The 27,634-nt window shown below is 40.1% G+C and overlaps 1 protein-coding gene and 1 pseudogene across 1 annotated transcript; both read left to right on the top strand.

The window, feature by feature from the left end:
• LOC136217696 (alpha-mannosidase At3g26720-like) overlaps window positions 1–24,412 on the top strand; it is a 60,244-nt pseudogene extending 35,832 nt beyond the window's left edge.
• A 1,364-nt stretch (window positions 24,413–25,776) lies between these two features.
• On the top strand, window positions 25,777–27,355 carry LOC136217691 (alpha-mannosidase At3g26720-like). Its single transcript, XM_066004326.1, has 8 exons — window positions 25,777–25,848; window positions 25,943–26,002; window positions 26,077–26,148; window positions 26,312–26,359; window positions 26,439–26,558; window positions 26,645–26,710; window positions 27,046–27,158; window positions 27,280–27,355. Exons 1-8 carry the CDS (start codon window positions 25,777–25,779, stop codon window positions 27,353–27,355), a joined length of 627 nt encoding a protein of 208 aa, XP_065860398.1.
• Window positions 27,356–27,634: the final 279 nt, after the last annotated feature.

The raw sequence follows: 27,634 nt of genomic DNA, 5'->3' as shown, positions 1-27,634 counted from the left end.
GCTAAACTGCATAATTGCACCATATGGACGAGACTGTGGGTTTGACTAATGGCTCGATCATTTCGACCGTTACCAAAACCACAAGAAATATGGCCCGATTGGCATGTTTGCCCAATTCGTGTCTAAATGAGGAGAGCGGTAATATCCCTGCTTCGAATAAGCATGCGATTCAACGAAACGTTGATTTTCTATAACCACGCTAGGATAGTATATCCCGTAAATTGGAAGAAATAAAGAGTTGTTAATAGCCGAAGGATTATCGTGCGCTCGAATAAGACTCGCCGTCTTTTTCACGTAGCCAAAACGAGTGAGCGGATCCTTGACGCTAAAAACAAACGCGTTACGCGATGAGTCCGTTCCCTAAGGAAAAAATCCGAAAAGTGATTTCATCACTAAACAAACACGTGGTTGCGTCTCTTGATAGATCCAAAAAGATCCCGTTGTAATCCAAAAATCGAGACACGAACCCACGCGAATAAAAGGGAACGAGTCATTGTCAATAACGAACGATTGAACCAGAAAAATAACTCGTACCACGTCTAAAATCCGAGATACGTTCAAAGGGTGTCAAAACCAGAACTGATGCATCTCGTGAAATAACAAAAGACGAGTTATTCAAAAGGGCAATCCATTTGGTCGATATCTTAGTCACTGAACGCTGATACGTTAAAACGAACTGTATTGTCTGATGGATGATTTACTTTTCCACAATAATCGACGGCATCACGCGTCCCCTGGACCGCAATATGAGCCCCAAACCAAAATCCTAGGAAAGAGACTTGGACCATCGAGTGTGTGGAGGAATAAGGGTGGAAGAGAGATGCTGTGATACGTGTAATTAGACTAACGTTTGATCTTCTTATCTTATATATCCGTAAATAAATAAACGCACACACCACGAATCATGCATATAAAATCATGCATACATACTAATGGATGACCGTTCGCGCAGACTTCATCATTAAGCGGTTGTGGTTTCGCGTGAGTAGCTAGCTAGTCAGGCAGTTTGATCAGCTACGAATTGACAATTCTGAATCAACAGTTGTGACATCCGAATCATCGTTGTCCGAATCAGCTCAGTCTTCGGTCAGTATGTCTACGCCAGATGAGAGAATATCAGGGTTAGAAAGAGTGGTAAACAACCTCAACGATCAGTTAACCGCAATTTTAGTCCAGCTGGACGAGCTTGCAATTAAGAGTAACAAGAGTGGCAGTAAACCAGCTGAGAACATTGTGAGCACGGGTCCCCGTTTTGGAGATAACTATCAGGATTGTGTAACAAGCAGTTTAGGGAAGAGAAAGAAAAGGGAAGAGGAATGGAAGCAGCACATCACTCAGGAAGTGCATGATCTATGCAGGGTAGGATCCGGGAGTCAGGATTTTTATAACTTGAAGAACTGCTTATCGACGACTGCTTTGCCTTTGAAATTCCAACTCCCGGACATGAAGAAGTTCGATGGAACTGGGGATCCTACCGCCCATGTGAACCAATATGTGGCAGCGATGAAGCACATAATTCTGACTGAGGAACAGATCCTAGGGTTGTTCAGTGCCTATCTGGAGGGAGTTGCCCTCGTGTGGTTTCATACATTGCCACTAGGAACGAAGAGAGATTGGAAAGAACTGGCGAAGGTATTCATCACCCAATATAGCTTCAACACTATGTTTGAGGTTACTTTAAGGGAGCTGGAGAGCACCAAGCAGCAGGCTAGGGAGTCTCTGTCCGATTTTGTGAATAGGTGGAGAGCTAAGGCAGCAGTTATGAAACAGAAGCCGTCGGAGCAGGATCAGATCCGGGTGGTAATCGGCAATACTTTGCCGTATGTTAAGAATGAGCTGTGGTGTATGCCTTTCACCGATTTTAATCAGATATATAGCTATGCTTTGACAGTTGAGGGGGATGGAGAGCCGAAAAGAGCTTATACTAAATGGACAAAGTCGGGGTATAGTGCTGGAGGGCCAAGTACTAAGGTAGAACCGGCTGCGGTAAAGGTGATTGAACTCAATGCTATCGGGAAAAGGCAGTTCGCCTAATTTGATCTGACCTATGCAAAAGTTTTCGAACGATTGCAGAAAAAGGAGTTGCTGAAAGCTCTTACCCCCAAGAACAAGACAGGACCTACTCTGCAGATACAAGCTAGGGGATACTGCGAGTTCCACAGTAATTATGGGCACACTATTGAGAACTGCAAGAGATTGAAACACGAGATTCAGGATTTGATTGAGGAAAAGAAGATAGCTGATCCTTCGTCAGCAAACCCTTCCACTAGGCATAATCCCTTGCCTAACCATAGGGTGAGCATGATCGGGTCTGGGCTCGAAGAGAGTTTGATTGTGGAACCCTTCGGGGAAGACGAGGAGGAGTTGTTGGACTCCGATGAGAAGAATAATGTGGGAAATGGTTTGTATGGGTCGGCTTTGGAAGAGGAGCCAACGGAAGAAGTGATGGATGATGGAACTAAAACTGAGAAAACCGAGGAAGTATCATCTCGGAGGATCATGCCTGTGTTGAAACTGTTTAGTGGGGTAGAAGACCCCGAAGCTCATTTGTATGGATACGTGTGCGCTATGTTTGGGGAGCCATACAAAGTGGAAGAAGTCGCTCCATGGTTCTATCTCTCGCTGGTGGGCGAACCTTTGAAGTGGTTTCAATCACTACCTGACTCGACTAAGCATGATTGGTCACTGATGTCAAGCTTATTTTTGGTGAAGTATCGAAAAGCCCAAACACAGGTGGGGGAACATAGCGCGATGCAAATTGGGCTTATCAAACGTCCGTTTCTGACTGACAGCAAGTATAATGAAGGCAAGGACCCCATGGAGCACTTGCATTTTTACCTATCCGCTATGGGTCCTTTGGGCTTCAAAGAGGATGAAATCATGAGTTTGTTTTGCAACTCATTGGCGGTAGAGTCACTAGTGTGGTATATGTCTCTTCCGATGAACGTTAAAGTGAATTGGGCTGAAATGACTAAGAGATTCATCAAGAAGTACACCGCAGGGGGATACCCAGAGGAAGTGCCGATGTTACCCGATGAGGAGACACCTGAGGCGGTGTTAACCATGGCTAAGTACAAAGGAGGTGAGAACCCCATCGACCACATAAACTGTTTCCGTGCCTACATGTTTGACGCAGGACTCTATCGAAGTGAGTTGGTTCAGCATTTTCCAAAGACACTCGTAGGAGAAGCTTTGATGTGGCACCGAATGCTCTCGGCAAAGGCAAAAGGGGACTGGGGGTCCCTAATGGAGGCTTTCGTGCAGAGATATGAGATGTACATCCCGTGGACTGGGTCGTTGGAAGATTTAGAAAGGATCAAGCAATTTCCCGAGGAAGCATTCGTGGATTATGCTAGGAGATGGAGGTTCAAGTATGCTTCATGTCAGGTCACCTTGAGCGATCAGGAGCAACTCATGTGCATCCGAAAGGGTGCTATTCCACTTGTGGCAAAGAGGTTGAGCAGGGTGTTCGTGAAGGATTATGATGAGCTTATAGGATGGGCTCGGTATGGATCGTCGGACCCTTCCTACGTAAATCCGAACGTCCCCCACGTGATGGATCTGATTGTTGTGGATATCTGGGGAAGTTCCTCGGAAGAGGAATGTATCAATCAGAAAGCTCCAATCCATATCTGGGATGAGTCTGATGACGAGCTGGAAATTACCGTAATGGTAGAGTCGGGCCGAGGCACCGAGGGAAAGAATCTGCCCGGATTTAAGATCTTCAACGATGTTACTGACTGGGGCAAAGGAAAGGCAAGCTGCTTCATAGAGGGGATCATGATGCTTGACCTGAATGCTGAGGAGCAAGTTATCACTGCATAGACAACCGTGGGGGCGGTGGATGAACCAAACACCTCCAAGGCCTATGAAAACTCCGAGAACCCCGATGATGACAACTATGTTACTGCTTTGTTTGAATCCGATGATGTACTCGCCAAAACTATCAATGAAATGAATTCTGATTTTGCTTACTTGCTTGATGTTGATTCTGATCATTCCATGCATTCTCATTCATATAACATGCCTACATTTGAAATCAATGCAATAGAAATGTCAACTTTAAATCTTGGCACGGATGAAAATCCTGAACTTATACAAATTGCTCAAGAATTAATTATTGAAGAGAGAAAAGAATTTGAGAGAATAATGAAAAAAATATGAAATAGTGTTTGCTTGGACGTACGAAGACATGCCAGGAATCGATCAATCAATCGTAACTCACCGTATTCCAACATACCCCGAGGCTAAGCTCGTGAAACAGAAACTCCGACGCATGAGGCCGGAATGGGCAGATAAGATCAGAGAGGAAGTGAAGAAACAGTTAGAAGCAGGGTTCATCAAAGTAATCGACTATCCCCATTGGGTTGCAAATGTAGTACCAATCGCGAAGAAGGACGGTAAAGGGAGAATGTGCGTCGATAATAGAGATCTCAACAAGGCTTGCCCCAAAGATGAATTCACATTGCCTCACATCGACGTATTAATCGACAGTGCTGCATCGAGCATCTTGCACACAAATGTTGACGGCTTCATGGGCTACATACAGGTTCAAATGGCAGAAAAGCACAAGGCAAAGACCTCGTTCACAACTGAGTGGGGAACGTACTGCTATAGGGTAATGCCGTTTGGTTTGAAAAATGACGGGGCAACTTATCAACGGATGGCTACGGCACTGTTCCATGATATGATACATAAGGAGGTGGAAGTTTATGTGGATGACATGATGGTCAAGTCGGAGATGAGAGAGGGGCATTTCGCTGTACTCGAGAAGTTTTTGGCCCAAATTGCAGAATTCAAGCTGAGGTTGAACCCGAAGAAGTGCTTCTTTGGTGTTTCATCAGGGAAAATCTCAGGCTATGTGATCAGTAACAAGGGGATCGAGGTGGATCCCGACAAGGTAAAGGCCATACAGGAAATGCCGGCACCGAAGAATGAGAGAGAAGTGAGAGGATTTTTGGGGCAGGTTCAGTATATCAGTCGGTTCATAGCACGACTCACCATGATCTGCGAGCCAATCTTTAAACTGCTGCGGAAAGATCAACCGACGGTTTGGAACGACAAATGTCAGCAAGCCTTGGAGAGCATCTGGACCTATTTGATTAATCCGCCAGTTTTGAGACCACCCAAACTCAGAAAACCACTTCTCCTATATGTAGCGATCGAGGAGCGATCCATTGGAGCAATGTTGGCCCAGGAAGGGGACACTAGTGTAGAGCATGGAGTGTATTATCTGAGTAAGAAGTTCCTGGAATATGAGCTTAAGTATAACATGATCGAAAAGATGTGCGTGGCAGTAGTATGGCTAACGAAGAAGCTGCGGCACTATTTTCAGTCTTACAAAGTGATCATTATTTCCCGGATGGATCCCGTGAAGTATCTGTACCGAACTCCATCCTTAACCGGGAAGCTGGCCCGATGGTTGTTGTTATTATCAGAGTTCGACATCGAATATATGACGAAGAAGGTTATTAAGGGGAGAGCCATAGCAGAATTTCTGGCCAATCAGCCTCTGAATGCAGAAGAGGAGGAGATAAATTATGATTTCCCCGATGAGCACTTGAACGCAATAGAAGTTATACCATGGAAAATGTTCTTCGATGGAGCGGTTAACTCAAATGGAGCCGGAGTAGGAGTGCTACTTATCTCACCAGAAGGAGAAAGGATCCCAATGGCAAAGAAGTTATCCATCCCTCTCACCAATAATATGGCCGAATAAGAAGCGTGCATCTATGGGTTGGAGTCATTAGCAGTGCTGGGAGTATCATATGTTGAAATTTGGGGCGACTCAAAACTGATTATCGAACAAGCGCAGAGAAACTGGGAAGTAAGGGAAGAAAGGTTACACCCGTACCTAGACCAGCTAGGGGGGTTGGCACAGAGGTTCAGTGAGTGCCGCTTTTATCATATTCCTCGAGCGCAGAACTAAGCGGCAGATGCTTTGGCCACGTTGGTGTCGGTATGGGATAATCCACAGAATATTGCCTCAAAGCCTCTGGTATTGAAGAGGTCTCACAAACCGTGCTCCGAAGATGTAATGTTGTTAGGAGTGGATGGAAAGCCTTAGTATTTCGACATCGTGAACTTCATGAAAAGTGGAACTTATCCGACAGAATTAGAGCTTAAGGATCAAGCCGTGATCAGAAGGTTAGCCCAGCAGTTCGTCATCCACAACGATTTGCTTTACAAAAGGCACGCCGATGGTTTACAATTGAGATGTTTAGATGAGGGAGAAGGCCGTGAAGCAATGGAGTCAGTGCTAGCAAAGAAAATCATAAGGCAAGGCTTCTATTGGCTCACTATGGAAAGAGATTGCAATGAATATGAGAAGAAATGCCACGATTGTCAAATCTATGGCGGTTATAATCACCTGCCAGCTATGGAACTGCACGTGTTGGCACCCGTTTGGCCGTTTGAAGCTTGGGGCATTGATATCATCGGTGAGGTGAGGCCTAATGCATCAAATGGACACAAGTTCATCGTAGTTGCCATTGATTACTTCACCAAGTGGGTAGAGGTAGAATTGTTTAGTAAGCTGGGATCGAAGCAGATGAGAAATTTTATTGAAAAGCATCTAATCACCAGGTTTGGGGTGCCTCACCACATGATCACGGATAATGGGATCCAGTTTCAAGGGGAAGTGAAAAGTCTCTTCCAAGAGTACGGTATTGAGCATCATAGATCGTCTCCATATCGCCCATAAGCTAACAGGGCAGTAGAAGCGGCCAATAAGAACCTTAAGAGGATTCTCGTAAAGACAGTAGCATCGCATCGGAATTGGCACGAGCAGCTTCCGCTCGCTTTATGGGCTTATCACATGACGGTTAGAGCGTCAACTGGGGCAACGCCGTTCTCCTTAGTATATGGGGCAGAAGCGGTTCTGCCTATTGAGGTTGAGAAGCGATCGCTGAGAATCGCGGTAGAAGTAGAGATTCCTAAAGCGGAATGGGTGAAGAAGCGTTATGAACAACTGGCATTGGTAGACGAGAAGAGGATGGAGGCCCTTTACCACATACAGCTATATCAAAGGAGGATGGCCCGGGCTTTCAACAAAAGGGTTAAGGTCAGTCCTATCAAAGAAGGAGACATGGTGCTGAAACAGATCCGAATGACACGCACCGACCCTAGGGGCAAGTTTAGGCCAAACTGGGAAGGACCGTTTCTCGTGAAGAAGATCCTAAGCAAAGGGGCGGTGAAACTAACCACGATGGATGGCATTGAGTTCTCCGAACCTACCAATCTGGATAGGCTTAAGAAATACTTTTCGTAAAAAAAAAGAAATAAAAGAAATAAAAATTCCCGATAGGTTGAAAACCCGCAAAGGGCGATCTATGCAACAATAAGGGACATCCCAATGAGTGAAAACCCAAGAGGGCGCTCATTTGAAAATTCTGGGATAATAAAAGGAGAGTTGAAAAATCGCTGGGACTTGAAAACCGAAAAAAGGCGGGTCCTGGTAACAGTAGTTATATCTTGAGCTATTATGGAAATAATGTGTAAGTGGCTAAGTATTTCTATTACTTGTAAATAAATAAAGGCATGAATATATTCGAAGAGAATGTTTGAAATGATTATGATCGACTGAATGTATGGTATTACAAGTCATGAGTTAAACATTTCTTTTCCCCACCACCAAATAAAAAGCCTACACAAACATCTTTTTCACATATACCCACTATACATCACGGTAGTACTAATAAAGTCGTAAACCAAAACAATGACGGGACTATCAAAGAGGAGGAACCCCAAAGTCCCAAAAGCCCTCAAGAAAATCAAAGCCTCTGAAGTAAGGTGCCCACTCCTCGGCTAAGGCCTCCTCGGCAACCCGATGACCCTTTACCGCAATCCGCAAACTCTCCTCAGCAGCTCGCTGGACCTCTATATCCACACGGCTCCTCTCCTCGGTTGCCCGGCCTCGCTCCTCCCAGGTGGAGCACTCATCCTCCATCTCTCGATAATGATGTACGATCTGAGCATCATCATTCTGTAGTGACTCTCCTCGCCCGGCCGCCATGCCCTCCTGTACTCTTCGGTCCATAGAATGGAGGCCTCCCTGTAAAGAAAAATAGGAGGGAAGCAATGTAAAAAAAGGAGAAAGAAAAAAAAAAGAGAAAATATACATACATTCATTCATAATCATGTGCATACATATCACTACACTAGGTTATACAATACTCACCAGATGATGGGCGTGACTTAAGTCAAGCCGCACGCAGAAATACTTGGATAGCTCCACGAAATTTGTGCAAGTCTAGGCAGGCTTCGATAGGCAAATTAGGATTCGATCTATGGGCACAGGCCCCGCTACGGACTGCGGTCCATGGCATCGTCAATGGGCACAGGCCCCGCTACGGACTGTGGTCTATGGAATTATCAATGGGCACAGGCCCCGCTACGGACTGCGGTCTACGGAATTATCAATGGGCACAGGCACCGCTACGGACTCCAGTCTACGGTATGAAGCGACTGCGGTCACAAACTCTCGGACGAGTGATAAAGCCCAAATATCAAAGCGACTGCGGTCAAAACCTCTTGGACGAGGTCTCAATTCCAACTCTCAGACGAGTGATAAAGCCCAGCTATCATCAACAAAGAGCACCTGCGATCGATGTAGAGATTAAGGTCGAACGGTTGATTTAGAGATATACGAAACAAGCAAACGCCTGCGATCGATGTATAGATTAGGGTCAGATGTTCGATTTGGAGATCTGCAATACAAGAAAACGCCTGTGATCGATGTAGAGATTAGGGTCGAACGATGGATTTGGAGATATGCAAACGAAAGGACGCCTGCGATCGATGTATAGATTAAGGTCGGATGTTCGATTTGGAGGTCTACAATACATGAAAACGCCTGCGATCGATGTAGAGATTAGGGTCGAACGATGGATGTGGAGATACGCAAACGAAAGGACGCCTGCGATCGATGTGGAGATTAGGGTTGAAGGATTAATTTCAAAACGAAAGAGTACCTGCGGTTGAGATAAAGACTAGGGTCGCTAGAAAAAGCAACTTTACCTGCAGTCGAGATAAAGACTAGGGTCGCTAGAAAAAGCAACTTTACCTGCGGTCGAGATAAAGACTAGGGTCGCTAGAAAAAGCAACTTTACCTGCGGTCGAGATAAAGACTAGGGTCGCTAGAAAAAGCAACTTTACCTGCGGTCGAGATAAAGACTAGGGTCGCTAGAAAAAGCAACTTTACCTGCGGTCGAGATAAAGACTAGGGTCGCTAGAAAAAGAAACTTTACCTGCGGTCGATGAGAGGACTAAGGTCGCTAGAAAAAGCCATTTACCTGCGGTCGATTTGGACTAGGGTCGCTAGAAAAAGCTATTTACCTGCGGTCGATTTAGACTAGGGTCACTAGAAAAATCCATTTACCTGCGGTCGATTTAGACTAGGGTTGCTAGAAAGAGCCATTTTACCTGCGGTCGATTTGGAGACTAGGGGCCCCAGAAGGAGCGTTCACCGGCAGCCGATTCAGAGGCAAGGACGGGACAGCCAAAGTGAAGATTGAAGACAAGATAGGAACTTGCGACATGGAGATCAGGTATTTATCCTCCCACTCTATAGGTGTCTTTTACTTTAATATATTTCGCATTGCATGTGTTGAATTCACGAAAAGAGGTTTTCGAAAAAGCACACACGTCACTGCCAAAAATAGAAAGTAGGGGCAACTGTAGACACCGGGGTCGGAGGACCGACGAAGAAAAATTATAAAAAGGGATCCAAATCAGTCGATTGAAATAAACGATGAGTCGGTAAAAATAATAAATAAAAAAAACGTTGTTCGAAGGAACCGTCAAGACCGGCTTGATTGAATTCGAAAATTTAATCGAGCAACGGTCGAATCGGTTCCGCGAATGAAATCTTAAACCGTCTCGCCGAGTTCGGAGTATTTCGTGCCATTTTCTTATTTCAGATCAATAAGGGTTTTGTTTTAGAACTCGAAAAATAAAAAGAGAGTTTTGTAAAAAACCGATTTTATAAAAGCTAATTTTATAAAATCGGTTTTGGATAAAAATCATTTTTGATAAAAATCATTTTTGATAAAAATCATTTTTTAGTTTTGGTTATTTTAGGTGTATTTTATTTATTTAGTTTATTTATTTTTTTTACAAATGCGGTCCCGTCGGGGACCGCTATTTTTCGTCACGGGCCGTTGAACGGCCCGTGACGTGGGCTGGGCCGCCCAGGCCCAGCCCATGGCACTTGGCTTCGGCCAAGTGCATTTTTGCTGCACTTGGCCGAAGCCAAGTGCAAATTTTGGTATTTTATATAAAAAAAAAAATTAAAAGTAAGTAAAATAAAAATGTTGGCAGCTTACCTTTGGCTCCAAGCCAAGGGTGAGCTGCCAACCTTTGCTTGGAGCCTACCTTGGCTCCAAGCAAAGGTAAATTACTTTTTTAGGGCTCCATTTGCCTATAAATAGGATGGAGCCCAAGACAAAAGGGAGAAAAGAAAAAACCCGAACCCCTGGAGAAATTCGACGAGACCCGAACAAAGCCAAAAAACACAAAAACCGATTCAAAACACAATCAATCGACTTGATTTGGATTTTCATTACCGATTGAAGAGATAATAATCTGAGGAACTAGACCCGTTTAATTTTTTATTGCATTTTTGGTGGTTTAGATCTATTTATTTATTTGTTTTTTTTACACTTTTATGGTTTAGATTTGTTAAGTTAATTTTTGTTTTGCATTTGAACAAGTATTTGGTTTTGGTTTTGAAATAAAAACTTTGTTTGGATCCCAATACGAACCGTGACCCGATTTAAGGGTAGTTCGGGATCCAAACGTCGTAGATCCGTGTGTTTACAAGTGTTTTGAACCATTATTTTCAATAAAACGTCGTTTTAGAATCCTCCGTTACAAACCATGACCCGATTTGGGGTAGTTTGGGGGCTAAAATGATGAAATAGAGTAGATCTAATAAGTCTTGATAAATCTGGAATTTCAAAGGGACTGTTTCTATAATATCCCGTTTTCTGTCAGTAAAGGCAGTTTACCGATGGATTTTCCGTCGGTAAATATGCTGGAATTTTAAAAATGCCTTTTTAACCCTCTTTTCTTAACTTTTTGATATTTGTCCCTTGTATATGTATATATAATTAGGTATTTATCTTATTAAAATTATTTTTGGGATTATATAATTAATAATAGTGTGTTAAGTATCTATTTATTTTACACTTGGGGTATCCTTTATATTAATTTAGCTTTGTAAAATATATATATGTACATATATGTTTTCTATAAAAATCACTCACAACCATATTGGGTATTATTTTAGGGGATCATCTACTTGGGTGTTTTGGGTAATTAATTGGTAAATGTTTTGGGATAAATAGATATCATTTTGATGTTAGATGTACATTTGGGTATGGTATTTTCTATATACTTATTATGTGAAAGCTATTTGGGGATTAAATGTTATTTTCTTATTTATGAACCTTGTTCATTCTTTTTTTACATTTGTTTTATTAAAATAAAGGTGTAATGTGTCTAGTAGTATTTTCATTACTATTTTTACATATTAATAATCATAGGATATATTGTTTCTTCACTTATTTTCAATCTATAGGTATAATTACCATTTTACCAAAATGTATATATATATATATGTTTATTTTTCTTTTGGTTCCTATATATATATATATGTTTTAAAAGTATTTGGGTTGGGTGAATTTGGGTTTAATTTGTAAGTGTTGTAATTATGTTCAAATAAAGGGTAATTGAGTGAAAAAGGGAAAAATAAAAGACAAAAAGAGATTTCAAGTTGTTTGTTTAAATTAGATTTTTTCTAGATATTCTTCAAGTGTAAATAAAATATTTTTGTCATTTTAAACCGTTTCCAAAATATCACGTGTTGAAACCTTAATTCGTTCCAACGGCGGATTAAGCGAATCTTGTAATTAAAGTCGTTTTCTATTTATAAATAATGGAGTTTTGAATTGTTTTCTTGTTTAAATGATTTTGTACAAAAATAAATGAACTTGTATGCTTAATCACGTTTTTGTTAAAACTTCTTATCTCACGTTTTCAAACACTCGAATCGTTCCGACGGCGATTCGAGTCGATATCATGTTAATCAACGGGGTTTTAAAACGTACCTAAATCGTTCCAACGTCGATTAAGGTACGAACCATGTAAATAAACTCGTTTTGGGGAATGAGATTAGCTTAGAATTAGTGTACAGACTAAGGCATAAAATCACACCGTGAATAAATCAATTCTTTATTCTCCCCCTCTCTCTCCTATGTATCTTAAATTTATGCAAAATGGGTGATTCTTTACTAAAGTGGCTTTCAATGACATGCTCAAAACGGTTTTCAAAGCGAGAAAGAAAAGGTTTCAAATGAATTTTAAACTTAAAGAAATATGTGATTAGTCCGTTATCGCCTAACACGCTGAGTAGGAGGCCGGTGGTTCATAACCGGGCGATGTCGGGGTGCCTAGTAGCCTTTCTCCGGAAAGGAGCTAGCCTTCTCGGCTCGTACCTAAGTTTCCCGAACCCTCACCGGTCTCCCGCAAGGGATCGGTGTTCATTTTCCCATTCGTGGGTGGCGACTCTTCCATACTCCAGGCTCCGGTCCTGCCGAGCAGCTTGATTCCGCGATTGGTTGCTTTCGGCGCCAATCACCGCTTACGTCGCCATGAGGTGTCCACCCCCCGGTCCGCCCGGGCGAGGCCGTTCGGCACCTTGTCTAACAGCTGTCAAGAACACTCTTAAGTACTTGAGAAGAACTAAAGATATGTTCCTAGTGTACGGAGAAGGTGATCTAAAAATAGAAGGATTTTCGGATGCAAGTCATCTCACAGATGAGAATGATTTTAAATCCCAATCAGGATACCTGTTTATCTTGAATGGGGGCGCGGTCAGTTGGAAGAGTTCCAAGCAGGGAAGCGTAGCTTTCTCTACGACCGAGTCAGAGTACATCGCTGCTGCGGAAGCAGCAAAGGAATCAGTTTGGATTAGAAAGTTCATTACAGAACTAGGTGTGGTGCCTGACATTGTCAATCCCATTACTCTGTACTGTGATAACAACGGAGCCATTGCGCAAGCAAAGGAACCACGGTCTCATAATGCATCCAAGCACTACCTAAAGCGATACCACATCATTAGAGAGATTGTGGCTAGAGGAGATGTGAGAATAGAAAGAGTACCTACAGATGACAACGTTGCAGATCCGTTGACAAAGCCTTTAACCCAGAAAGTACATGATCGTCATCTAACTTCTACTGGGATAAGTTTTAGAAACAATTGGCTTTAGTCCAAGTGGGAGTATGTTGGGGTTTGGTGTCCTATAGACAATTGTTCTAGGATACAAACTTAATGTAAATGAATTGTTCTTTATATCATTTGTTTTAATGAGATATATGTTTTATAACTATATAAAGGCAATCCCTTTTAAGCACTAAATAAAGTCTAATAAAAGGAAATCCGTAAGTTTGTTTAAAGTGATTATAAAGTGTTCATACAAGCATGAAGTGAGACAAAACTTTATAATAAACTAATAAACTTAAAACCACCCCAAGTCAAGTGATATGTTTAGGATTGATATATCACTGTTGAGACTTGTATGTAACAATGTCTTTTGTCTGACAGAAAGCTGATCTCACGAGCTTCATATATATAGATATCTGGACAGTTACACAGATCTGATGAAACGTTGTTCATTAGGATTGGGGATCCGATTTGAGATAACAGGATGGGTAGATTCATCCTTGTCACCTGTTCATCTCATTGGTATTAATAGGTATAACTAATCCTCAGACTCAAAGGAATGTTAATTGGTCATCCTGAATTACTGAATGTGAGACTTTGATCCTGCGGTCCCACGATCCTTAACAGAGATGACTCTGGGGTGTGAACTGCAAAGGTTGGGTGTCATAGGAGGTAATGTCAGGGTAGTTATACATTGGATTGAGCATTTATCACTCCCGATTAATGGGAGATACGTCCATGGATCACTTGTGGAAGACTCGACTCTAAATCCTTGCAAGGTGATAGCTTAAGACTTGAAATGCGGATTTCACTTAACCTATCTATTTGAGTTGACTCGGCCTGTACAAGTAAAACGAACGTCTCGCTATATGTGACTTGACATCATCCATAGTCATAAGATTCAGTTCAAGGATGTAGTTGATAAAGGATCGAATTATACTGTAACTAATACGGAAAGGTTAACGACAGAATCAACCTGTCTTCTTAACGGACTCTGGGGGAATGATTACAGACTTGCCAATAACATACTCAGTACATCATTCCATTATGCAAAGATTAAATATAATTCTTGAAGAAATTAATTTAATAGTTGCATACGGCCAGAAGTAGTAAGAACCTAATGGATCACACATAAGACTTGGAACCAAAAGAGAGATGGATGTTATTAATTGATGGAAGCCCAATTGAGCCCAGTAAGGCCCATTTAAATAGAGGGGGCCGAAATTTATATGTAATTGGTAAGGAATTATTTTAATTCCATTAATCCTAATTTGATTAGGAATATGAATTAAATTAATTAAGAGATAATTAAGTTAGGAGTTTTAATTAGATTAATATACTCCTATTATTATCCAATAAGGTTATTTATTATTATCCTATATATATTAGATATATAGTGAGATAATAATTAGGAATTCTATTCCGAATTGAATTCCTATTAAGTAACCTATTCCTATCTAACTATGGTTTAGATACAAGTGATTATATATACCCCCTACTACATAGAATTTCGACTAAGCTCTTACCCTCCCCTCTATGTGATTTTCGAAACCTACATCTAGAGAGAGAAAGAGAATTTGACTCCCCTAGTTCGTGGATGAGAATTAATACGACTTTCATCATTTGATTAATTTCATTCATCTTCTTTTCTCTTTGATCTTGTGTTGATTAATTAGAGGCAATCTATTTTGGTTGCATCTCATACGGTTGATTCTAACTTAATCTCACTGTGTTTTACTTTGTGCTTGGGAACTCGGAGAAGAGTTGTGGGCACTTCATTAACAACGGTAGATTGTTCATCATAAGGTATTTCTTCTTATCCCTCTTTATATGAAATAATAATTAACGGATCCTATGGTTAAAAGGAAGTAGGCTAAAAATTTTATATTTCCGCTGCTATACCTTAGCCTAATTCCCAACATGAACGCCCATTTGCAACCAATAGCACGCTTTTGAGATGGAAGAGACACTGGATCCCAAGTATGATTTTGTTCAAGGGCATGCATTTCCTCTTTCATTGCTTGGAGCCAACCAGGATGATTCAGTGCTTCAGAGAGGGAGGAAGGAACAACAACTGAATCTAAAGAAGCTACAAAAGACTTCGAGGAAGGTGATAACGCATCATAACATACAAATGAAGAAATTGGGTAAGTGCATTGGCGGGTACCTTTTCGGAGGGTGATAGGAAGTTCAATGCCAGGATCTGAAGGTGGGGAAGGATCTGGAGACGAAACAGGAGGGGGAACACTGGCAACTGGAGCACTAGAAGGTGCAGCACTTAAAGGACGTACACGCCGAGAATAAACGTGATGGACAACTGGCCGAGAAGGATTAGAAACCACCTGCTCACTTACAGTATAAACAAGATAATTATCGTCAGACGGACTTGCTGGATCAGCAGAAAGAGTTGATTCAAGACCATAAAAAGGAGTGTTTTCAAAAAAGGTGACATCATCGGACACCAAATAACGACCCAAAGAAGGAGAATAGCAACGATACCCTTTTTGAGTCCGAGAATAACCCACAAAGATACACTTGATGGATTTGGGATCAAGTTTGGAGACTTGTGGTCGCATGTCTTGAACAAAACAAGTACATCCAAAAACACGTGGTGCAAGAGGAAATAAAGAAGACGAGGGAAAAAGAAGGGAGTATGGAATCTGACCATTAAGGACTGAAGAGGGCATACGGTTAATAAGAAAACAGGCAATTGAGACCGCATCTGCCCAAAAAGTTTTAGGAACCTGCATATGAAACAACAGTGCCCGAGCGACTTCTAATAAGTGACGATTCTTACGTTCGGCAACACCGTTTTGCTGAGAGGTAACAATGCAAGAAGTTTGATGAATAATACCATGCTGGGAAAGATACGATTGGAAAGTGCAAGATACATATTCTTTAGCATTGTCACTACGCAAAATACAAATAGATTTGTTAAATTGTGTGCGAATCTCAGCATGAAAGGCACAGAAGATAGTAAATAATTCTGAATGATTTTTCATAGGATAAAGCCAAGTAACACGAGAATAATCATCAACAAAGGTTACAAAATAACGAAAACCAAGTTTGGACACAACAGTACACGGACCCCATACATCAGTGTGCTACAAATAAAAGGAAGACTCGACACGTTTATTGATTCGCGGTGCATACGAAACCCTATGATGCTTAGCAAATTGACAAGCTTCACATTCCAGAGTAGAATCACACGGAAGACTAGGACATAACTTTAGTAAACTGGAAAGGACGGATGGCCAAATTGATAGTGAAGTTGCAAAAGGGACGCGCTTGTGTAGATAATGGATTTTGACACTTGTCGATAAGTTGAATCAAGTACGTACAATCCATTTACCAGGTTCCCTCTACCAATAATTTTCTTCTTCCTAAGATCCTGAAAAAGACAATGGGTAGGATAAAAAACAACAGAGCAGTTAAAGGTCTTAGTAAGTTGGCTGACAGATAACAAGTTAAGAGGAAAATTGGGTAAACATAAAATAGAGGATAAAGGAATATTAGATGTTGGGTGAGCTGTCCCTTGTCCAATTACAGAAGCAATTGAGCCATTGGCTAACATAACAGATGGAAAATTGGCCAGATGTTGAAAAGAAGAAAGAATACCTGTGTTGCCAGTCATATGGTCTGTAGCACCAGAGTCAATCACCCAATTACGAGAGGAGGTGGAGAGACATGCCACATGATTACCTGTATCAGCCAAAGCGGAGGTTGAGGTTGATGGTTGTTCTGCATCATAAGTCGCAGAAAGTTGCTGAAACCGAGCATACTCATCGGCAGAAATGGTGATAGAGGACGAAGTTGGAATGATGCCACCTTGAGTTTCCATATTTGCAGATCTTCGGTGAGGGTGCGGTCGCAAGTGTTGGGGTGGTTTACCATGCAGTTTCCAACAATACTTCTTAACATGCCCTTCTCCCCCACAATGATAACAAGTACGAGGGGAGCTACGGTGGCCACTATGAAGAGTATTGTCTCCACCACGCCGACCTGGATTAGCATTGCTTACCAAGGCTACTGTGTCAGAAGACAATGTACCAGAAGCCATTACGCCATCCTTACATACATTAAGTAAACGAGAGTAGACTTCCACGAAAGATGGGAGTGTCCCACTAGTCAACAACTGTGTACGGGCCACATCATACTCAGGACCTAAACCTGCCAAAAAGCACTGAACAACAACATGCTCCTTTTGTGCTTGCATTTGTTTCACATCAGACACAATAGGAAACATACCGTTCTCTTCTTCGTATGCATGTTTCACTTCAGTGTAATATTGCAGAAGAGATCGATTTTTTTGTTCTGCACGATAAATCTTTAACAGTAACATATAAAGATGAGACATATCCTTTTTGTTAGCATACAGAAACTCCAGATATTCCCATAACTCATTGACAATCTCACAGTGAGTCACAACATCATCAACAATGGGATCGAGAGTGTTTTGAATTTGATTAAACAGTTTATAACCCTCCATTAACCATTTCTTACGAGCATCAGCATTTGTTTTAGGCGGAGTATTACCAGTTAAATGGTCTTCTAAATCAACACTGTTGACAAATCTACGGATAGTGCGTTGCCACTGAGTATAGTTTTGACTCCCAATTAATTTCCTATCCGTAATTTTGGAGGACCCTAACGTAAATTCCGTCATAATTTTCTTTTCAATTCCTTCCACCATGAAACTAGATGGGAAAGTTTGCCGGTTATGCAGGTCCTTGTATGGATTGAAACAATCTCCTCGTGCTTGGTTTGGACGATTCAGTGCTGCTGTCATTGAATTTGGTCTTTGTCGAAGTGCATATGATCATTCTGTGTTCTACTCATCATCTAGTTCTGGATGCATTTTACTAGTAGTATATGTTGATGACATTGTAATTACTGGAAATAATGAAACTGGCATTATAAAACTGAAAGAATTCCTCGATACTTGTTTTCAGACAAAGGACCTAGGACAATTAAAATATTTTTTGGGCATTGAAGTTTGCCGAAGCCGTAAAGGGATTTACCTCACTCAAAGAAAATACTGTCTAGATGCGTTAAGTGACGCTGGTTTGATTGAGGCAAAGACTTGTGATGCACCTATGATACCAAATGGGAAGTTGAAGACCGACGATGGAGATTTACTCCCAGATCCTGAAAGATATAGACGAATCGTTGGAAAATTGAACTATCTTACAATCACTCATCCTGATATTTCCTTTGCGGTAAGTGTTGTAAGCAAGTTCATGTCATCTCCAAGAACTTCACACTGGGATGCTGTTAGTCATATTCTGAAATACCTAAAGGGGACTCCGGGGCGTGGTATACTATATCAAAATCATGGTCATCACACTATGGAAGGTTTTACATATGCGGATTATGCAGGAGATCTTACAGATAGGCGTTCTACTACGGGTTATTGTGTATTTGTCGGAGGCAACCTAGTATCTTGGAAAAGTAAAAAGCAGAGTGTTGTATCTAGATCCAGTACAGAATCTGAGTATAGGGCTATGGCACAGACTATGTGTGAACTTGTATGGATACACAACCTCCTTGGTGAGATTGGATTTGCTCAGATGAAACCCATGAAGTTATGGTGTGACAATGAAGCAGCTATCTACATCGCCAACAATCCTGTATTCAATGAAAGAACAAAGCACATAGAAGTTGACTGCCACTTTACTCGAGAAAAGCTAGAAGACGGCACAATCACAACTCCACACATCAGAACAGGGGAACAATTGGCAGACGTGTTTACGCAGCCAAAGACACGAACAATCGAACAGAGGAAAGTTTGGCAACAGGGGAAAATGTCTCTAAATAGTCAATGCCATAAGTCTGAGCATAACCTTTGGCAACAAAATGAACTTTCAACCGAGCAATAGAACCATCTGGATTGAACTTGACATTGTACACCCATTTGCAACCAATAGCACGCTTTTGAGATGGAAGAGACACTAGATCCCAAGTATGATTTTGTTCAAGGGCATGCATTTCCTCTTTCATTGCTTGGAGCCAACCAGGATGATTCAGTACTTCAGAGAGGGAGGAAGGAACAACAACTGAATTTAAAGAAGCTACAAAAGACTTCGAGGAAGGTGATAACGCATCATAACATACAAATGAAGAAATCGGGTAAGTGCATTGGCGGGTACCTTTTCGGAGGGCGATAGGAAGGTCAATGCTAGGATCTGAAGGTGGGGAAGGATCTGGAGACGAAACAGGAGGGGCAACACTGGCAACTAGAGCACTAGAAGGTGCAGCACTTGAAGGACGTACACGCCAAGAATAAACGTGACGGACAACTGGCCGAGAAGGATCAGAAACCACCTACTCACTTACAGTATAAACAAGATAATTATCGTCAGACGGACTTGCCGGATCAGCAGAAAGAGTTGATTCAAGACCATAAAAAGGAGTGTTTTCAAAAAAGGTGACATCAGCAGACACCAAATAACGACCCAAAGAAGGAGAATAGCAATGATACCCTTTTTGAGTCCGAGAATAACCCACAAAGATACACTTGATGGATTTGGGATCAAGTTTGGAGACTTGTGGTCGCATGTCTTGAACAAAACAAGTACATCCAAAAACACGTGGTGCAAGAGGAAATAAAGAAGACGAGGGAAAAAGAAGGGAGTATGGAATCTGACCATTAAGGACTGAAGAGGGCATACGGTTAATAAGAAAACAGGCAATGGAGACCGCATCTGCCCAAAAAGTTTTAGGAACCTGCATATGAAACAACAGTGCTCGAGCGACTTCTAATAAGTGACGATTCTTACGTTCGGCAACACCATTTTGCTGAGGGGTAACAATGCAAGAAGTCTGATGAATAATACCATGCTGGGAAAGATACGATTGGAAAGTGCAAGATACATAATCTTTAGCATTGTCACTACGCAAAATACAAATAGATTTGTTAAATTGTGTGCGAATCTCAGCATGAAAGGCACAGAAGATAGTAAATAATTCTGAACGATTTTTCATAGGATAAAGCCAAGTAACACGAGAATAATCATCAACAAAGGTTACAAAATAACGAAAACCAAGTTTGGACACAACAGGACACGGACCCCATACATCAGTGTGCTCCAAATAAAAGGAAGACTCGACACGTTTATTGATTCGCGGTGGATACGAAACCCTGTGATGCTTAGCAAATTGACAAGCTTCACATTCCAGAGTAGAATCACGCGGAAGACTAGGATATAACTTTAGTAAAACTGGAAAGGACGGATGGCCAAATTGACAGTGAAGTTGCAAAAAGGACGCGCTTGTGCAGATAATGGATTTTGACACTTGTCGATAAGTTGAATCAAGTACGTACAATCCATTTACCAGGTTCCCTCTACCAATAATTTTCTTCGTCCCAAGATCCTGAAAAAGACAATGGGTAGGATAAAAAACAACAGAGCAGTTAAAGGTCTTAGTATGTTGGCTGACAGATAATAAGTTAAGAGGAAAATTGGGTAAACATAAAACAGAGGATAAAGGAATATTAGATGTTGGGTGAGCTGTCCCTTGTCCAATTACAGAAGCAGTTGAGCCATTAGCTAACATAACAGATGGAAAATTGGCCAGATGTTGAAAAGAAGAAAGAATACCTGTGTTGCCAGTCATATGGTCTGTAGCACCAGAGTCAATCACCCAATTACGAGAGGAGGTGGAGACACATGCCACATGATTACCTGTATCAGCCAAAGCGGAGGTTGAAGTTGATGGTTGTTCTGCATCATAAGTCGCAGAAAGTTGCTGAAACCGAGCATACTCATCGGCAGAAATGGTGACAGAGGACGATGTTGGAATGATGCCACCTTGAGTTTCCATATTTGCAGATCTTCGGAGAGGGTGTGGTCCCAAGTGTTGGGGTGGTTTACCATGCAGTTTCCAACAATGCTTCTTAACATGCCCTTCTCCCCCACAATGATAACAAGTACGAGGGGAGCTACGGTGGCCACTAGGAAGAGTATTGTCTCCACCACGCCGACCTGGATTAGCATTGCTTACCAAGGCTACTGTGTCAGAAGACAACGTACCAGAAGCCATTACGCCATCCTTACATACATTAAGTAAACGAGAGTAGACTTCCGCGAAAGATGGGAGTGTCCCACTAGTCAACAACTGTGTACAGGCCACATCATACTCAGGACCTAAACCTGCCAAAAAACATTGAACAACAACGCGCTCCTTTTGTGCTTGAATTTGTTTCACATCAGACACAATAGGAAACATACCGTTCTCTTCTTCGTATGCATGTTTCACTTCAGTGTAATATTGCAGAAGAGATCGATTTTTTTGTTCTGCACGATAAATCTTTAACAGTAACATATAAAGATGAGACATATCCTTTTTGTTAGCATACAGAAACTCCAGATATTCCCATAACTCCTTGACAATCTCACAGTGAGTCACAACATCATCAATAGTGGGATCGAGAGTGTTTTGAATTTGATTAAACAGTTTATAACCCTCCATTAACCATTTCTTACGAGCATCAGCATTTGTTTTAGGCGGAGGATTACTAGTTAAATGGTCTTCTAAATCAACACTGTTGACAAATCTACGGATAGTGCGTTGCCACTGAGTATAGTTTTGACTCCCAATTAATTTCCTATCTGTAATTTTGGAGGACCCTAACGTAAATTCTGTCCCAATTTTCTTTTCAATTCCTTCCGCCATGAAACTAGATGGAATATATATATATATATATATATATACATATTTTTTTTTGGTAAGGAAATTCTTTTCTCTCTTTTCTTTACTGTCTTCTGTTTTTTTCTCTCTTTTTTGTTTCTTTTTTTTAAATAAAAATAATACACTTGAAATTAAAGGAAGTACACTTAAAAAGGAAAATTGTAAAAGGAAGGAATAGAACCGTCAGGAGAGAAAAAAAAACACGGTGTAAACGAAAGAGTACTAGAAGGTCTTATTCTGAGGAGGGACTTGCCTGTCGGCGGCGAGTACACAGGATGGTCGGAAATCAAATTCCGACACCGGAAAGGTAAGACGGAGGTTGAAAGGAGGCGTCACACGCCGGCGCGTGGAGGCGGAGGGATTTTCTGACGGAGGCGCATGGGACTCACGCGCAGGTCGGTAGCTGGTCGGATTTCGGAGACAGACCGGTCGGAGGCGGAAAGGAGGACTGAGATGGGTGGTGAGAAACTGAAGCCTAGAAATATACACAAGGGACTCAAGCCCTTCACTGATAACTCTGGAAATTCTACCAGAACACACAGACCTGGGAAATACTACCCAGAACACACAAACCCAAGAATACAGAGAACCTCAAGCTCTAATACCATGTAAACTTCTGTAATCTTATATCTCAATATTTTCTGTATCACACAGTCAACTATTCTTACCCCACAAGCAGCCTAAATATTTCTACCCTACAGCAGCCTTGAGCCACTCTGTATTAATTACATTTACATTGACAAATAGCACCTTAAGCAGCCATAGGTATGGACTATATTAATTACAGTTTTCTTGATAAATGCACAGGTTTGCAAGTAAGTACCTAAGTACATACTATCATTATATTTTTTTTTAGAATTTGAGGGCATTTGATTTGAAGTCTAGCTACCTGTTTTGTGAGATTTAGCTTACTTTTTTTTTGAAAGAAGATTTAGCTTACTTTATTTGCATACATCTTTCAAATTTTGGGGAAGTACTACTTACGAGTAGATCCTCTAAGTGAGGGTGCTAAGTGGCATCGCTCATATGGTCAGGAAATATATTCTCCCTTCCTCCTTGCATTTGCAGAGCAGGTGAATCAACTACATTGAAACATTCTGGAATCTTGTTGCTTTTGTGCTTTATCAGTAACTCTTACATGCATAGTGCTCTTTGACAGGATGGAGGCAACTGGACAAACTCTCATGTAACAACCTTTTCTGCAATGGATCCCTCCTATGTTTTGCCAGATAATGTTGCAATACTAACTCTTCAGGTGCCTTTTTACGCTTGCTAGATCTTTTTACTGCCACAGGTCATTTCATTTGGTGGGTAAAACAAGAGAAAAAGTACAGGCAAATAAGCTGTTTGGTTGCTGAGAGAACATGTTTGCTATTACTCGGTAACATTAAATTTTCACTGGATGCAAAAATAATTTTGATAATAGACTACCCCGAATTATTTGTTTAGTATTATTTTAAGGAATAAATTACCACAAAAACAAGAAAAGTAACAAATTTGATTTCCAGAGACAAAACAATTGAGTTTTCAATATTGGAATTGCCACAACAATTGAGTTTTCAATATTGGAATTGCCACAATGCTTTCCTTGTAGTAGGGTACTCTTTTATGCTTTAGTTGAAACAACTTTAAAAAAATTACTGGTGGTATATTTGAGCATAGTATGTTTTGAAGATGAGCCTTGATAATCATACATTGACTATACATTTTCAAGCTGAAAAGAGTATACTTTTTCTAAAACTGTGCAGGAATTAGATGATGGAAAGGTTCTGATTCGGTTGGCTCACTTATATGAGGTTTGCAGTTTCTTATCTATTTTTTCGCACTAGTCTAAAATCCAGAATCTTGTTCTTCTAACAGCTTTAAAATGTTTATCAAGGATTATTGTTCTTTTTTTTTTGTCTAGATTCTAAGAATATGTCCTTCTTTTAAACTTTCTTTTATGAGCAAGGCATTTCAAAGAAGGCAAATTAGCTATGGAATTTAACATAACATAGATGCATTTGCTAATACGGAACAACGATTACTGTGTTCTGATCTCGTGCCTTACTCTACTTCTAAATTCTGGTTTCTTAGCAGAGTCCACTTTTATCTTAAAACTTTTCCTTGTTCTGATTTGATGCTTTTAACTGCAAGACTGGAGAGGACAAGGATATATCAGTCATGGCAAGTGTAGAATTGAAAAAGGTGTTCCCAAACAGCAAGGTATAAGAAACATGATTTGTCGATAATAGCTTCATTCAGTAGTATCCAGTTAGACTTTCTTATTTAATTAATGCTTGAATCATCTAGGACTACCAGATAATGAAAGTAACAGAGACAAGTTTATCTGCAAACCAAGAAAGAGCAGAAATGGAGAGGAAAAGGCTAGTTTGGAGAGTAGAAGGCTCTACCGAAGAAGAAGAAGCGTTTGTGAGGGGAGGAGCTGTAGATCCAGTAGCACTAGTTGTTGAACTTGCTCCTATGGAAATCCGAACCTTCCTTGTAGAGTTTTAATAAAAAAAATGGAGTAAAGATCCAAAGGCATAACAGTTAAGACCAGGATCTTGAAGCATTGATCAGTTGCTTATTCCCATACTCTAATGGAAGGTATTTTCTGTTTCTAATATGTAACTTGTATTATCATGTATGTACCTCTTATTTTGCAGTCATTTTCTCCCCTTTGTATGTCGATTTCTAAAAACACTTTGACTTCTAAGTTCTAACAGATGTTGTAAGTAGTTAGAAGGATGAGAACATCTCAGATTAGTAATTAATGCTATTGAGACTAAAGCTTGATTAAACCCATTAAATACTGATATTATGGTTGTTTTGAGTGGTTACTGGTGTCAGGTCGCTTATTTATTCAAACATTGGACATATTTTTTTATGATTATTAATAAAAAGGTGTCAAATCAAAAAATAGAGGGGTCGCAAGATTAAAATTGATAAGTTTAAGTGTGATAGATTTAAATTTGTGATAGATCAAAATATAATTAGAGGATGTCCAACGGTAAAAAATTACAAATTTAAATATGTAATTAAGTATTAAGTTTTTTACTTAACAAATAGATAAATGACATAAAATTTGATTCTCTTCTACAAGAAATTGAAGATTTGAAAAATGAATCTAGAAGCAAAAAAACAAGATTTGAAAGCCAAAAGGAAAAACAATGAAACTTGCAAATTTGATCCTTGTTGTGGTTGGAGATGCTAATAAAAAAACCAATAAAAATTTACACCAAAAACAAAATTAGATTTTCAGAAAGTGGTTGAATTTTAAGAGTTTATGTATCAACTTGTAATTCTATGGGGTTGTTGTTGTACGTTGAATAAGAAATTACCATTCCATGGCATATATGGACAGTTCCCTAAATGTGACCCCAAAGTACTGGTTGGCATTTTCAGCATCTGTACCACCTCTTGGTTTTAGCACTTACACAATCTCCAGTGCAAAAGTAACTCCTAAAGGTGCAGGTGAGGATAGCAATCTAAACTAGAGAATTGTTAGGATCATTTTTTACTATATTGACTGTAATGTATATTGTATTCACATTTAGTTTATTTGTATGTTCATTTCCTCGGTATGTTACAACAGCAGCTATTTCAGAGGCACAGATAATATACAAGACAAAAGTCGCCCAAAATGATACAACTGCAATAGGTCCAGGGTACTTAAAGCTACTATATTCTGGAAAAGAAGGAAAGCTTACTCAATATATAAATAGCAGAAGCTCGGCATGTAGGCCTTGTTTAAACTTTCACTTAAATCTAAAATAAGTTAATTGTTTCAAATGATTCATGCTAAAATATAAGAAACTGTTACTTTTAATTGGTATATTTATGTGCATTTAACATTTAAGTTCTATTCTAATATAAACATGAAGGTCAAAACATACATGGAGCAATCATATAGCTATTATGCTGGAGACGATGGGTCCAAGGATCTCCAGGTTTTATTTATTCCTTCCAATCATATACTTAAGTGTCATCGTCTTTTCACTTGAGGAAAAGCATATGAGTAACTATTTGTTTAACTCATTGAAGGCTTATGGAGCTTACATCTTTCGCCCAAATGGTACATATCCCATCAACTCTAAAGAACATGTATATATGTTCTTTTCTCGAGTTTTTCTTAATATCTAGTGTCAAACAAGCAACTAAAAGGTTGAATAATTCAGGTCGCTTTCACAGTTTTACGAGGACCTCTATTGGATGAAATACATCAGAGGATCAATTCATGGATATATCAGGTAGCTTCTTTCATAGCATAAGATAACATTCAGTTGTAATTTCTACTCTTCTTGAAACTAGTAGCCTTCAGTTCTTGCACTTTATTTCTTCAAGAAAGCAAATTTCACGACTTCACGAGGATATGTTGCTTATTCTATATATGTTTGACCCTTTTTTAAACAGATAACAAGAGTGTACAAGGACAAAGAACATGCTGAAGTTGAGTTTGTTGTAAGTGGTTAAAAATTTGTTGCCATATCAAATAATTAGTGTATTTTGGAAATTTTATCAATAAAATTCTCATATTTAGATCGGGCCTATACCAATTGATGATGGAATTGGCAAAGAAGTGGTTACAAAAATCACGACAACTCTGAAAAACAACAAAACATTCTATACAGATTCGAGTGGGCGTGATTTCATAGAAAGGGTATGTTACTTCCTTGTTTTTGCATATCTTTGCTTGGAAATTCAAATCAAGTTGTTTGTATGTAATGAAAAATCGTTGCTTTGCAGATTCGAGATTACAGAAAAGATTGGGACCTCCAAGTAAACCAACCTGTGGCAGGAAATTATTACCCTGTATGTTATTTCTCTGTAATTCCATGAATTGCATGAACCACTCCAAACTTTTCCATATGGGAAAAAGTTTCATCAAACAACCTATATTACATTGTTGATATCTTAGAAGTGAAATTATTTTATTTTCATTATTGAATTTAACGAGTATATACTGAAACATGTGATTATGATGATTGAATTCTAGAAATAGATCGGATTAGAATGTTGGTCATGTCTTTAACTTGTTACTCTAGCAAAGAGCAAGAGAACACATACATCTACTAACATATTATGTGTGCGGAAGTTATTGTTCTCAATTGGCACTAACTTGCAAGGCACTTTTCTTATTCATTCAGATTAATCTTGGAATCTACATGAAAGATGATAAGTCAAAGCTCTCCATCTTAGTAGATAGATCAGTTGGCGGATCAAGTATCGTGGATGGGCAAGTGGAACTAATGCTCCACAGGTTTGTTCTTTCTTTTTCGCAACTTGTTCCTTTTAATCAATTTAATTTTTATTTTTTATGTTTTGTTGGTGAATATTATGCACAGTCTTGGGTTTTTTAACCTTTTATTTTTTCCCAACAGGAGATTAGTTCATGATGGCTCCAGAGGAGTTGGAGAAGCATTGAATGAAACAGTTTGTATTTGTAAACTTCTGTAATCTTATATCTCAATATTTTCTGTATCACATTACATATATTTATATACACAACTTAGCTAGACAGTCAACTATCCTTACCCCACAAGCAGCCTAAATATTTCTACCCTACAGCAGCCTTGAGCCACTCTGTATTAATTACATTTACATTGACAAATAGCACCTTAAGCAGCCATAGGTATGGACTATATTAATTACACCCCCCCCCCTCAAGCTGGAGCATAGATGTTAATTATGCCCAGCTTGGTACATATATAGTTAACCCGATTTCCCGGTAATGCT

This window comes from Euphorbia lathyris, chromosome 1 (assembly GCF_963576675.1).
Source record: "Euphorbia lathyris chromosome 1, ddEupLath1.1, whole genome shotgun sequence".
Classification (NCBI taxonomy): domain Eukaryota; kingdom Viridiplantae; phylum Streptophyta; class Magnoliopsida; order Malpighiales; family Euphorbiaceae; genus Euphorbia; species Euphorbia lathyris.
Note: the sequence above shows the minus strand (reverse complement) of the source record. Positions and strands in the feature narration are given on the sequence as shown.